This window comes from Hydra viridissima, unplaced genomic scaffold (genome assembly GCF_058129835.1).
Source record: "Hydra viridissima isolate aposymbiotic clone 2 unplaced genomic scaffold, HvirCarnegie_v1 scaffold_12, whole genome shotgun sequence".
NCBI classification, from domain to species: domain Eukaryota; kingdom Metazoa; phylum Cnidaria; class Hydrozoa; order Anthoathecata; family Hydridae; genus Hydra; species Hydra viridissima.
Genome location: NW_028324311.1, coordinates 4,361,888 through 4,376,111, shown reverse-complemented (window position 1 = coordinate 4,376,111; position 14,224 = coordinate 4,361,888). Strand labels below are relative to the sequence as shown.

Sequence of the window (14,224 nt, the reverse complement as noted above, 5' to 3'; positions counted from 1 at the left end):
GGGATTTTCGAAAGGGATAGTAATATCTTTCCCACGTTAAATCATGTTTGGTGTTAATACCGGAAGTTGGTTATCGTTTTTGATATATCCCAAGTGTCGGTTATTCAATGTATTCTCAATTTTAATTAAAAACTTCTTTAAATCGTTCCAAAGTTAGACGAATCCTTCCAGTTGGTTTGTGTAATGATCTTTTTACCAAACCCACCATTCTTTCAAAGAAACTTCTCCACAATGGGCTAATGGCTAATGAGTGCAGGTGCCTCTTCTTGTAATCATTTCTTTTATACTTCTTGGTATTGGTGTTAGGTCTAGTAAAGTATTTTTCCAAAGCATCCGTTCTTTTGCTAATTTATGTGAAAGTGTTTTGTCCTACAACAAACCAAGAACTTTTGAATAACGTTTATTTTGTTCATTGGTGGTAACTTCATGATAGTTCTCTTTTGAATCATTGCTTTCCAATACAAAAAAGTTCCAGTGCCATTTGTGAAGCTGGAATCCTCCCTTTTCGAACAAATGAATTGCTGTTTATTTCACTTTTTCGACATATTCCAGGTTAACTCCTCCAGTGATCATATCATCAACATTTGTTATTTTATGCCCTTGTTGATTATCTAAATTTCATTCATTTTATGCGGATAATGTTTTTCATATGTCAATAAATGTTGCTTGATTACTCCCCCAAGAATAAAGGGACTAGATGCACAGCCAAACGGGACTCGAGGAAATCTTAGAGTTATTACTTCTTTACTTTTCAAGTCCGATATCCAATAGAAACGGAAAGCATCACGATCTTTAGTATCAACTCTTATTTGTAGAAAGGCTTGTTTAATGTCTCCAGTAAGACAAACAGGTTGCAATCTGTTTTGTAAAATAGCATTGAGGAGTAAGTCTTTCTTTTAGAAGTGAAACGCCATTTTCTGCTGGCATAGACCCACTGTGAACCACATTAACCGCCAGGTTTGAAGTCTCCCCACATCCAATTTTTTTTTCTTATCAAGAAGTAACATAGTATATAAGTTAAGTAAAGGTATTAAGAACCTCCATAGGAATGGCTAGAATAAAATTTTTACATATCTAAACTTTAGATAAAAGGGGAGGGGCGGTACACCGTTAACTTTATTGAAGTTCATATATTTCACATTATTTCATGAAGAAACCTAATTTTTACTCTGTACTTGTGTACCCCCATAATATAAAGGCATTAAAAAAGTGTTAGAACATTTATATAACAGATTACAAAGAAAAAGAATGTACAGTGATGGCCAAAAGTCTTGGAACAAAACATTTAACGACCAAAAAAATTTATTTTTGATCTAAAGTATAAATTTTGAAGGTTTGAGGTATATTTTTAAAGAGAATGTTGTTTAAAAAAATACTTAGAACTTATTTATTTTTTTATTTATTTTACTGTTATCGTTTATTATTTTAGTATGAAAATTTATCAGCTATATTATGCCAGAACTTTCACCTAAAAAAAGAGGAATTATTGCTGCATGATATGAACAAGGTTTAGTTCAAAAAGAAATATCTCAAAAGCTTGGTTGTTCATTATCAACTGTAAGTAGAACTTTAAAAAGGCATAAAGAAGAGCCCCAATTAAATTTTACTTCAAAGGTGAGATCAGGCAGGCCCAGAGCAACCACCTCAAGAACTGACAAACTTATTGGCCGGATCAGCCATGCATATCCACGGCTATCTGCACATGAGATTTCAAAAGAAATTTTTATTGAGAAAAAAGTAAGTGACCGAACAGTTAGAAGAAGGCTTTTGGTTGATTTCAAAATGAAGGCATGCAAGCCAGCAAAAAAACCTTTTTTATCATTAAAAAACCTAAAAGATCGAAAAACATTTTGTCAGCGCTACAAAAATTGGACTGGAGAAAATTGGTCTAAAGTTCATTTTTCCGATGAAACATGTATTAAACAATTTGTTACAAACAACTTTGTAAGAAAACCAAAAAACTGTAGATATATGCCAAAATATACAGTTAGCAGTGTCAAGGCTCCTGTGTATTGTATGGTTTGGGCTGCTATTTCTGCCAAAGGACGTGGGCCATTATGGATAATGCCCAAGAATACCACAATAAACAGCAAAGTCTATTTGGATGTTATGAAGGAGAAGTTGCCACCTTTCATGCAGATCTTGAACTGCACTTATTTCCAACAGGATGATGCACCATGCCACACAGCCAAATTTGTAAAGAAGCGGTTTGCTGATGAAGGAATTCAAACCCTTGGAAATTGGCCTGGGTCATCACCAGATCTTAATGTTATTGAAAATTGTTGGCGTATTATGAAAGTAAAAGTTGCTGCCAAAAAGCCTAGATCCTATAATGATTTAGTTGAAGCAATCAAATCAGTGTGGAGCCATGAAATTACACCAGACTATTGTACAAAACTTGTTAACAGCATGCCAAAACGTATCCAAATGGTAATTGACAATAACTATGCTTCCATTAAATATTGAACTTTAATCATGAATGTGCATGTACCTATCATCTTTGAAATTGTTATAAACACTTATTTTATTGAAAAAAATAAAAAAATGTACTAATAAATTGTTTTTCACACAAATATATTGATTTCAGAACATAAAATATGTTGTTCCAAGACTTTTGGCCACCACTGTACACTGCAGGCCAAAAGTTTCCGGACACTTGATATTTTTTATATAAAAAGCTAAAATCTATCCTGTATCATTAAATTAATCAATAATATTAATTTATAATACTTAAACTTACTAATTTTAAGTGTTTATGTAAGTTTGAGGTCAGTAATTAGGTATTACTGGCCTCAAACTTACAAAAATAAGTTTGTTTTTTTAATTGCTTATTTTAACTTGATATATAGCGTTTCATTACTCTTAAGAGTTTGGTCTTGTTAAAGTTATTTATTTGTTGAAACATGAAGGAAATATTTATAATATAATGATATCCGACTAAAATGATTAAGAATATTTAGTTTTGTTTAGTTTTCATTTGGTATTAATGACGGTTGCATTAAAAAATCTTCAAAAAAATTTTAAAATTTTATAATTCGACTATTTCATTTAAAATATGGGTAAAAAACCTTCTTTAACGGTTGCAAAACGTTCTGAAATAATTACATTACATAAAGAAAGATATTCAGTTCGTGAAAGTTGCAAAAAAGTACAAGTTGCCAGAAGTACTGTACAAGATACCATCAAACGGTGGAAAGAAACAGGCATTTTTGATGACAAAAAAAGATCTGTTAGACCACGGAAGACAACAAAAGCTGAAGATAATAGTATAATATTGATGAGTAAAAGAAATCGAAGACTTACGGCCCCGGAAATAACTTCAGACTACAATAGGAGTCGTTCAAAATCTATTTCATTAACCACTGCGAAACGACGTCTTAGACAAGCAGGACTTTCTGGCCGTATAGCGGTCAGGAAACCGTTGCTACGGATTGAAAATAAAAAGAAAAGGTTACAATGGGCTATAGACCACCAAAATTGGACAGAAGAAGACTGGGGAAAAGTACTATGGACCGACGAGTCCAAATTTGAACTGTTTGGGCAAAAGCGTAGAATTTACATCAGAAGAACAACAAAAGAAAAAATGATCCCAGAGTGTTTAGTGCCGACAATCAAGCATGGTGGTGGGTCAGTTATGGTATGGGGATGTTTTTCTTCAGCTGGTGTAGGTGACCTAGTTAAAATTGAGGGTATTATGAAAAAAGAACAATATAAAATAATTCTAGAAAACAATGCTATACCTTCTGGCTTAAGAACAATTGGTCGTGGTTTTGTTTTTATGCAGGACAATGACCCTAAACACACCTCAAAATTATGTAAGAATTATATAAAGGAACAAGAGGATAATGGTGCCCTCACGGATCGCAAAAAAAAGTGATAAAAACTTGTGGGTTATTTTTTGACGAAAAGACAGTGTAATAAGAATAGTGTTCTTAGTATTTTTTTTATTTCATTTTTTGGCTTTTTTTTTTCTTAAATAGTAACTATATGTATCTTTTAAAAAATAAATATGATATTTGAATGTTATTGAAATAATTATGGGAGTTTGAATTAAAAAATTAAACAAAATCCAAGTGTCCGGAAACATTTGGCCTGCAGTGTAGGTATAAATACATCAACAAAATGCATTTAATGTGAAAAATATCTTGACTAAGCTTTGAAATACAAAAATAGCATTCTATTTTATCAATACTCAATTAAAAATATTTTTCATTATTAAAATACTTTGCAAATAATAATTTTGACAGAGTTGTCTAGCAAAATATATTAAATTGAATAGTAAACTTGTTAACTATTTATTAAATGTTGAAAATTCCACAACACTTGACTTTAATCGTTTAGCATAGTCTGGGTGGCTTTGTCGTCTCTTGTATTTATTCCATGTCTTTTTAAACTCATGATGAACAGATTCACCTGCTTGTTCAGAGTAAATTCCAAGCCCATTATCAGTATTGGTACTTTTTAGAAATGGTACAATATGGTTAACTGCAATATGAACTTTCCACGGTATGTTCAAGGAAATGTTTTCAAAGTAAGTATTAATATAATCCCTTAAATTAGCATAAGACATCTTGAATTCGAAAACAACAGATTCAATATCACCAATTTTTTCTCCAAAGGTGGCTTGCTTCATTGATTTAAACTTTCTTAAACATTCAATTACTGGTAGTAAATCAAGCTTTCCTTGATTAGCAATATCACGAGAAAGAACATCTAACTTATCTAAAAGTCTATTGGCATTGTTGCCATCAAATCCAATGCCATGGTAACCTCTGAAAAATATGTAATTTGAGTTTAACCACTTTTCAAAGCCAGGCCATAGTTTTGATGATAGTTTTCCAAAAGTTGTAACTATTCCAATTAATGTATGCAACTCAGGTACTGAAACTAAATTTTCAATAATTGTGTCTGGATCCTCTTCAAGATATATTCTTGGATTAATAACATTTTTATAATCAGCCATCTTTGATTTTGGTTTTCCAGCTTCTGTGTATTTACTGTAATGATAATCGAGGGAACCAAGAGTTCGTTTTTCTCCACCATCCAAAAGACTCTCTCCTTCACACCACAAACAACTATATTTTCCAGCATGGCTTGTAATGCCAAACATTGAGTTTGCACACTTTAAATCAAATGCAACAGAATACTTAATATTTTGAAGATTAAGAGTATCGACTAATTTTCTAAGATTTCCATTGTGTTCAGACACTCCTTCTACCATAGCAACAATAAAACAACGCTTAACTCCAGCATCATCAAGGTCAGTTTGGTTGCTAGTTTTATCATGCGGATTAAAAACATTCATAGTGACCTTTAACAAACCTTGACGAGAATCCACAGCAACTCTTACAATTGTAGAAAGAGGGTCAATATTCCTTTCAGTGATTATATCATGTATAAATTCATGAATATCTTTAAGATAAACCATTGATTTATTTACTATATCACCAGCTTCAACAAATTCTTCTTCTTTACATGAAAAATATTCATTCATTTCTGCTTTTAAAGCCTCTAATTTTTAAACAATATTTCCTTCAATGCTACTTTTAAAGCCAAGACATTTTCTAAATATAGAACACATTTTTTTGGTTTTACACTGAGATAGTTCTAAACATTTTATAAGCTCAATGATTGTTCCAAAAGACACTTGACTAAAATTAGCACGGTCACATTTATTGTCTGTAGTTCCGGCAACAATAGTTAACGGTTTCCCATGAGTAGCAATTGTGAATTTTTCACCTCTAAAAATATTTTCCTTTTCCATTTTTGTTTTTAAAATACTTGAAATGACATGTTCTGCACTTGCTGATCCCAATGCATATGCTGCATTAACTAAATTTTTCACAGCTTGAACATCACTACAAAGATGAATAATGCCTGACTTAACAACTCCATAACATTTTAAGCACATCCTTTCATTTTTATCTTCATTTAACTCAGAAGTAATAATGTTAATATCTTTTGATATTTCTGAAACATCTGAAGTTCTTCTGATATCTTGACGGTTTATCAAAACAAAAAAATAATCTAAAACTATATAAATTAGTAATATAAAAAATATAACACAATAAAAATAAACACATCGATGACATATTAGTTCCTAAAACAAGCTGTTTAAATGTTGTTTTTTTTTCAAGTTTATTAAAGTTCATTGAGACACAGCTCTTTCTATTTTAAAAATTAATAAAAAATAAAACAACTTTATTTAATTAAACACTAAGTCTTAAATATAGTTTTTTATTAATTTTATCAACTAACCTGAGAAATTTGCTTTAGCCACTTATCAAGGTATTTGGTATCGTTTTTTTCAAACAATAAAGGTTTTTATAACAATTGCTACAAATACCTTTAGGATGATTTGCTAAATTTTGATCATAGCTATCCTAAATAAAGGTTTTTATTTTTTCTTCAATAGCTTTAGATATTTTATGAAGCTTTGCTAACTTTTTACCAAAGATTTTAAAACAAACAGCACATAAATTGTTGACCGCCATTTAATAAAACTCAAGTCGTTATGTACCAGAGTATGTCTAAAATCAAAATACGCCGATATTTGAATAGCATATTATAGCCTTTTTTTTGAAAATGGCGGATATTTTTTAACTAAATATTATAATTTTTATTTTTTGATTTTCATACATTTTTCCATTCCCCTAGAGGTTTTTACTAACCAAATATTTATTTTCATATTTACAACTAAGTATTTATAAAAATAAATCTGATGTGGGGAGACTTCAAACCTGGCGGTCACTGTGGTTCATTGTGGACCCTAAAACGCGACTTAAAACTAAATTCTTATAGCTTTTCAACTCATGTACATTGACATTCACATATCTGCAGTTTCCAAAAGAAGTCTACTCATCAACTGTTAAGGAAAATTTAGAGCCTCTTGGTATCTGATCAATTATTTCCTTTATAACTTGCTTTTTAATCTGCTCGTAGTAGTCTAACATTATTTTTTTGATAGTATTAATGATTTTGGGACATTTTTATATCCTCGTGCAACTAACCCACCTCGTATATCAATGGAATTACAAATTGTACTAAATGATATATAATCTTTTGCTACCATTCGGGTCAACACTTCAGATTTTCCTCTTTTTTCGATGTTGTTGAAAAATAGTTTGTGATTTTCGGCTTTTTATTCTTAGGTTCTTCTTCAAAATGTTTTGAATTTGAAGCTCCCTTAGATATTTGAATCTTTTGAATTTGAAGCTCTCATAGATAAACTTGGTGCTTGCGATTGAAATGTTACTTTAAGTTTAAGCTTAGACAGTAAATGGGAATGTGGACCTTTTGTTGAACCACCAGCAATTTTCAATATTTTTTTGCATGTACTAACTTTGCTTACGGCTGTTTCATCTGTTCCTCATAAGAAATGTCTCCATGTGAGATTTGTGCTGTTGAATCCAGGGTAGTTCGTCATGATATTTACTTATGCTCTAAATCTTTTTAATGTTCTAAAGTTTAAAAATTATTTCAACATACGTTTCTTTACCAGATTTATAATTCTGAATTTGTTACTGTGAAAACGATTACCACTTTGAATAAGCGTAAAAAAAGTTTTTTTAATAAACCTTCTGCATTTTGAAAACGTTATTTCTTGAAATCGTAGTTAAAGAACTTTTGGGAATCATGCACACATTTTTTGCATAAGAATTATAAGGTTCTATCTAATTTTTTTGTTGTTGTGAGAACTTAACTTTCAATTTTTCTTAGTTAAAATATTTTATTCCTGCCATTTTTTTATAGTTAAAACTAGACGCCTTTTTTTGTTATTTGTTTCATAATTAAACTGATAATATTATTTATAAAATTTTTGAATTTTTTGTTTTTATTATTAATTGTTAACTAAAACTTTTATTAATAAATTCTACTAATATTTAAAAAAAGCAGCTTTAACGCTCTAAATCTCATGCGACGATTTGGAAGTAAAATCAACCCGAAAATTCGAAATAAAATTAATTAAAAAATTGCAAAGAGAATAAACAGCTATGAAACAAATATTCTACCAAAGACTATATTTACTAGACACTTAATGATGTACAAGTTAATAGCTTAATCTCTATTTTACATTTTTTTATTATATTCCCGAAATCCCCGGAAATTTTTATGAAAGATCCCGGGATTAAGGGATCAACAATTTGTACTGGATCCCGAGATTTCGGGATTGCCGTCCCTGTTACTGCTTTCGTACGCATACCCGCTTATTCTTTTTTCACTTTATTTTTCTCTGACATTTTTTCTTTAAATTTTCATTTAATTTCAAAGCAGATTCATTCATGATTCCTTATAAAACCACAATGCGAAGCGTGAGATACGAATGATAATTTGAATGTTAAGAATGATAACTAATTGTATCAACAAAGTGATTAATAAATTCTATACTGAAACAAAGTATGCTTAATAATTATAATGGCGTGAACGGACTTAGATCAATTAGAAAAAATGGCCTGCGTGGACATAAAGACAACTCCATCTGTTGATGCTTTTTTCTACGATAAAGAGGTAGTTTCTGGAGTTAGATCTATTTGTATTGCATTGGCATTAGCACTTAGATCACTTAGCCCGCAACGTCTCAATTATTTTATATTATATCTAATATCTACCTCTCCTGCTGCCTTCCAGAATTCAGTCTCCCGATCATCTTCAAGAAGCTCATGGGTGATCTCATCAGAGACATTGATTGTACTTTGCTGTTTTGTCATCCAGTCTTCTTTTTTAGGGTGACTGGCTTTTAACTTGTCAAAGATCTCATCACTAACACCATGACCATGCAGTTGTTTGCCTTAAAAGAAGGGGTGAAGCAGGCAACCTATAAATCTTGAAAGTGATCCTTTAGCTAAAGATGTTATAAATATCAAATTAATAAGATCCTTACCAGCATTCAAAGTTTTGCTCTAAATAATTATAAGCTTTTCTTATATATTTTCACATAACAACAAGAAGACGTAAGTTCGGTCCGTTCTAAAGATAATGTGCGCAAATAGAATAGTTTTGGGAGATTACGACACTCCCCCTCCTTTAACGTGTATTTGCAAGAGGAATGTTTATCTTCATTTACAAATGTTAGTTTAAGTTCATTGATGTCTTCTTTTTGATTTGCTTATTCAACAGAAGCAAGTTTATTAAAGGGTCTATTTACATGTCTAAACGATTCATCTCCTGAAAAGTACTTCTCTGTTGCTGCTTGTATACGACTATCATTTGTGTCAAGATTTTTTCAACTATTACAGCCTTCCAGAGCAAACATGATTTCTTATCTTCTTCTATTAAAAAAAAGTCACTGTCAACAATAAGGTTTTGCTCAGGAAATCGTTTGAACTTTTCTACAGCACCACTGGCTAAAACTTTTGGATAAAACTCTGTTATCACACTTGTCCAAAAATGAGAATAATTACTCCGAAAAGCACCGGAAAAACCCTTTGGTGGGAACAATATACACACCTTCCTGATATGAAAAATCCCAAAATTGAAATCTTTTATGACCGTCCGAGAAAAAAAATTCAATTTGAAGTTTTCGGCATTGTCCAAAAAGTTTGCAAAACGGTACAATATGTATCTTTGGAATAAAAATCACAAAATAAGTCAGAAATTGTATGTTGACTGCTTTGAGAATCATAATAAAACAATTTTTGCTTTTCTGAACATTTTATTCTCAATAAATACAAGGTTATTTTTTTTTATGTAATCAAAAATTTCTTCACAGCACTTTCCACATACTAAATTCAAATAACAAACAGTGCATTCCTTTAATTTTAATCAGAATTTTAAATTCAAAATGATGATTTTCTTGAAAAATTTTAACAGGTTTTCAAGAGGAGCCAATGCTTTCACAAGTTCTTGCTGTTGAAATCAACAAGACAGTTTTGTAGGTTTCGCAAATATTCTGGATGGTCTATTGGCATCTTGTATCTTTCCCAATGTGTCCTGAAGTTGTGATGCAATGCCTCTGTGGCCTGCTCACTGTACTTGCCAAGAGATTCCTTCCTGTGATCAATGAGTTCCTTGACATGAAAGAAGACGGCGTGAACTTTATGGATCACACTTGCCTTTGGCAAAGAAAGGAAGGAATTTTTGAACTGTGTGATTTTTTCAGCATAGTTACTCTGCAACTGATTTCCAAAACAAGATGACACAACTGCATCAAACTTTCTGAGTGTATCAATCCATGGAAAAACTTGGAATGATGAGTCTTCTTCAGCAAGTCTTTGAAGAAGATCAACATGTCTCAAAAGTTTTCGGCACTCATTGCCAGCAAACTGGCCTCCATGAAATGGCTGAAACTTGATGTGAAGTGCTTTTGGCCATTTATCATCTTTATCCCAGGTTTCTTTCAGGGTTTTAAACAAATGGTTCACCACATCATGTAAAAAATGAAGTTCCATGGGTGGGATCTTGTCAAGAACAAAAGTAGAGTCATGCACATCTAAGAGTGGATTATGAACAACATTTTGAAACTGCTTGGCCTTCTTGTGGTCCAGACCTGAATCTTGAAATGAAGCAAAGCGCTTTCTTATTGAGCCAAAAGTGCGAAGTTTTCCACATTGTGACAAGTTACGGTGATCCGCATCACACCAAGTACATGGATGAGAGCTGGCATGGGATTGAAGCCCGCAAACAAAGTTTGCTAACTTTATGTCACAGGACAAAGAAAAATCTACTCCACGTGGACAAATTAAAAACAAGATGCTTTTGAGGTTATCGTAATTCTCAGGAACATCCTCCGCAACTGCAACGAGAAGTTGGCGCTTAACTCCACTGTCTCTTGGTGTTTGAAATAACACAGCCTTTTTGCCTGGTGGTGAAATGGGTGGAAGTCTTGTTTCTTCTTCTTGAATGCCTAGACTGACTTTAAGGAAACCACCTCCACCATCGATGCCCAACTTCACCAAGTAGTCACCTTGAACATGACGTTGCAACAAGACATCATTCAGTAGCTCAAACAGATTTTTGCAGTGAACCACAAGTTGTTTTCTGGACTGCTGCTTGTCATTTGAAATGAATATGTATGTGTGTGAGAAGTGGTCTGCCAATTGCTTTCCAATGTCAAGAAACTTTTCTTTAAATCTTGGCTCGACAACTTTTGTATTTGTGACTTGGTTTAATGTAGACGCAAATTTTTTGATGTTGTTGTTTGACAGTCCAGTGTTGTTTTGTATGCAGACAAGATCTTGAGCTCGTAGAAGTAGCAAATCACCAAACAGTCTCTTTGGGTTTGAAGGACCTTTAGGAAAGAAATTTGAAAAACACCAAACTGAGACACTTAAAAAGCAGTAGCCTTGTTAAAATGCAAAACATTTTATGTAGCACTTTTACTGTTGAAGTATTAAGCAAGATTCCCTTTACCTGGAGTAATTGGCATGAGGCAATCTCCACCACTTTGCGCAATCCCGACAGTTCCATGAGATAAGGACTGTTTTGCTGAGATGACATTCGATGCAATCTGTTCACTGGCTTTTGGGTCCTTTGAAGCAAGTTCTGTAAGGTTTTCTCTAATGTTGTATTGATTGCACTGTTGTGACACTCCTCTTGCAACAAGTGTGAGACAGTCTGAACATCTTCTTTGATTTTGTGAAGCTCCTGGAGATTTCGATTTGTCCAAAGGCTGCTTTTGAAGTGCTTTCAAATGACCAATTCGACAAATAATGCAATCACAAGGCTGACCACGTGTCTCTGGTCTAATCAGGACTTCTGTGAAATCATAAAGTTTTGGGAGAGCCACATTTTCACCTTTGCACTTTTTTCCTAAAAGAACCCTGCAGGTATTGCATATTCCACTTGGAACTCGTGAGTCAGAAAAGTCAAGTGTGAATGAAACTGATTTCTTGATTTGTTCAATCAAAAAACTTGTCAATTCTTGAGTACATTTGTTCAAACATAGGAAACAAACTGTTTTCCTACAATCATCATGTTTTTTAACAGAATTTGGCATTTTTGCTTTGAAGTTAAAAAAAAGTTGTCATGCAGAATTTAACCCTTCGTCAGGTTAGAATTATTTTGTTCTAACTCCCATTTTAAACTTTGAAAGAAAGTTTTTGATTTTTTTCTATAAGTAAAAATTATTTACAATTTTACTATTACTTTTTTAAGAAAAAATAACTTATTCTTTAAATAATTCATATTTAAATAAACTATTTAGAAAAAAAATTTCAAAAAAAAATTTATTTTAAAATAATCATTACTTAGTAAAATTAACAATTCATTTTCTCCCAACGTTTAAAATTGTAGATAGAACAAAATAGTTCTAACCTGACGACTTGACAAAAACTGATTTTTCCTGGAATTACAAAAACTTGTTTAGAATTAAATATTACTCACTAGGGCTTCTTAATACAATTTCTGACTGATTTTTATGATTTTTATTCCAAAGATACATATTGTACCGTTTTGCAAACTTTTTGGACAATGCCGAAAACTTCAAATTGAATTTTTTTTCTCGGACGGTCATAAAAGATTTCAATTTTGGGATTTTTCATATCAGGAAGGTGTGTATATTGTTCCCATCAAAGGGTTTTTCCGGTGCTTTTCGGAGTAATTATTCTCATTTTCGGATAAGTGTTATCCATTTCTGCTGAAAATCTTTTAGCAACTTATTTGCAGGGGCTTTAGATGTTTCCTTTGAAATTGCATTAAAAGTCCAAGTAATATTTATCTCGGCAATATGGTGTATACACAATAACCAAAGAAATGGTTTACCAAGAAATCTTGCCATAATAGTTATTGCACCAGATTTTCATCCAGTGTTACTTACTGTGGTGTCAGAACAGAATCCTATAATATAGTCACAAATTTCAAAATATTCTAGGAGATTCATAATACTTATAGCCATATATTCTAGGAGATTCATAATACTTATAGCCATATCCCTTACCACTCTCAGTTGGCACAATACCAAGTAAAAGATCATTTTTGGTTTCAAACTCTGGGCTAGTTACAGATACCGATAGTCTATCTGTAGTAGTGGCCTGTCTAGTGTTCTCCTTAAAATGCTTTAACATTTTGCCATCAAAATGTAAAACTAAACTTATTAGCCATTAAATCAATATATTCATTACGTATTTGGCCTCCTTCCTCTTCTTAAAACCTGTAACGTCGCCTTCTGACAGATTCTCTGCTTAACTTTAATTGTTTAACATCTCCTCCTAAATAGTTTACTACACTTGTAATAAGAAGGGTTTGATCTCGAACGCTGAGACCGGCCCTTATACTGGTGGAAGTTGTTGCTGCAATGAGACCCTCACTGGTAATCTCCTTTTCTACTCTGAAGTATGCTGGTCTAAACTGATGGCTACTTTTTGAGCTTGCTTCGTGAAAGTTAACATTTTTATTTGGGACAAAAACTTCCGACTCAACAATTACACTTCCAGCATCTAAATTAATATAAAGATTTTTAACTCAGTTATACATTTAGTTCAAAAACTGAATGATTTTACTTAAAATGCCCGTAGTTTATTAGAAAAAATTGTTTATATTCTCCCTTTTGATTTAATCAGAATTTGAAATGAATATTTTTAAGTGTTAATCAAACTAAACTTTGATATTACCTAATTGTGATTCAGCTCTTGTTTTTTTAGGTTCTGTAGGTTCCTCATCTGCTAAATTGAAATTTATATCATTGTTAGAACAAAAATTCTGGTTCAATTGCCTTTTTTCACCAATATCTTCTTTGTTATCACGAGTTATTGAATCGTTGTTCTTCTGAACTCGATCTTTGTATTCTTCTTTTCTCTTGCATCTATCAATCTTTCTCTGAAACCTTGCTTCAAGCTCGTTGTCAATTTTAGAAGATAAGATCATATTTCTGTTAGTTCTGTGCAAAAAGTTGTTAAAACACTTAACATAAGATAAATTTAAATAAAAAAAAACCAAACTTCTCCAAAAAATTATTCTTTATGTTTAGGAAAAATAAGTACACATATTTTTTTTCAATTGATCTCAGTTGGTTAAATCTAAACTTTAGAAAAAAAATACCTTTGATCATCTAAAAAGGCCAAATCATCTTTTATAGCAGAAATATCACGAGGCATTGATTCATCGTGTCTCAACTTCTTCTCAAAGTCTTTCGCACTGATCTCAAACAATTCCTCTATCATATTGTAAAATTCATTTTTGTGGCTGTTGGAAATTTGCTTTTTGATTTGAAAACTTTTACTTTAGCACAAAATTTTGTATTTGCTATATAACTTTTCCACTATGCTTCTCTCAGAAATCGAATAATTTC

At 31.9% G+C, this 14,224-nt stretch overlaps 1 protein-coding gene and 1 pseudogene across 1 annotated transcript; both read right to left on the bottom strand.

Annotated features, from left to right (window-relative positions):
• Positions 1–4,291: 4,291 nt before the first annotated feature.
• On the bottom strand, positions 4,292–6,017 carry LOC149880872 (uncharacterized). Its single transcript, XM_090068870.1, has one exon. The coding sequence runs from the start codon at positions 5,492–5,494 to the stop codon at positions 4,292–4,294; it is 1,203 nt and encodes a 400-aa protein (XP_089924996.1). The 5' UTR covers positions 5,495–6,017.
• On the bottom strand, positions 5,519–14,096 carry LOC145181272 (uncharacterized; annotated as a pseudogene).
• Positions 14,097–14,224: the final 128 nt, after the last annotated feature.

Coding starts and splice junctions, on each gene's coding strand:
- LOC149880872 (XM_090068870.1), bottom strand. CDS start 5,494: ATGAATGAATATTTTTCATGTAAAGAAGAAGAATTTGTTGAAGCTGGT.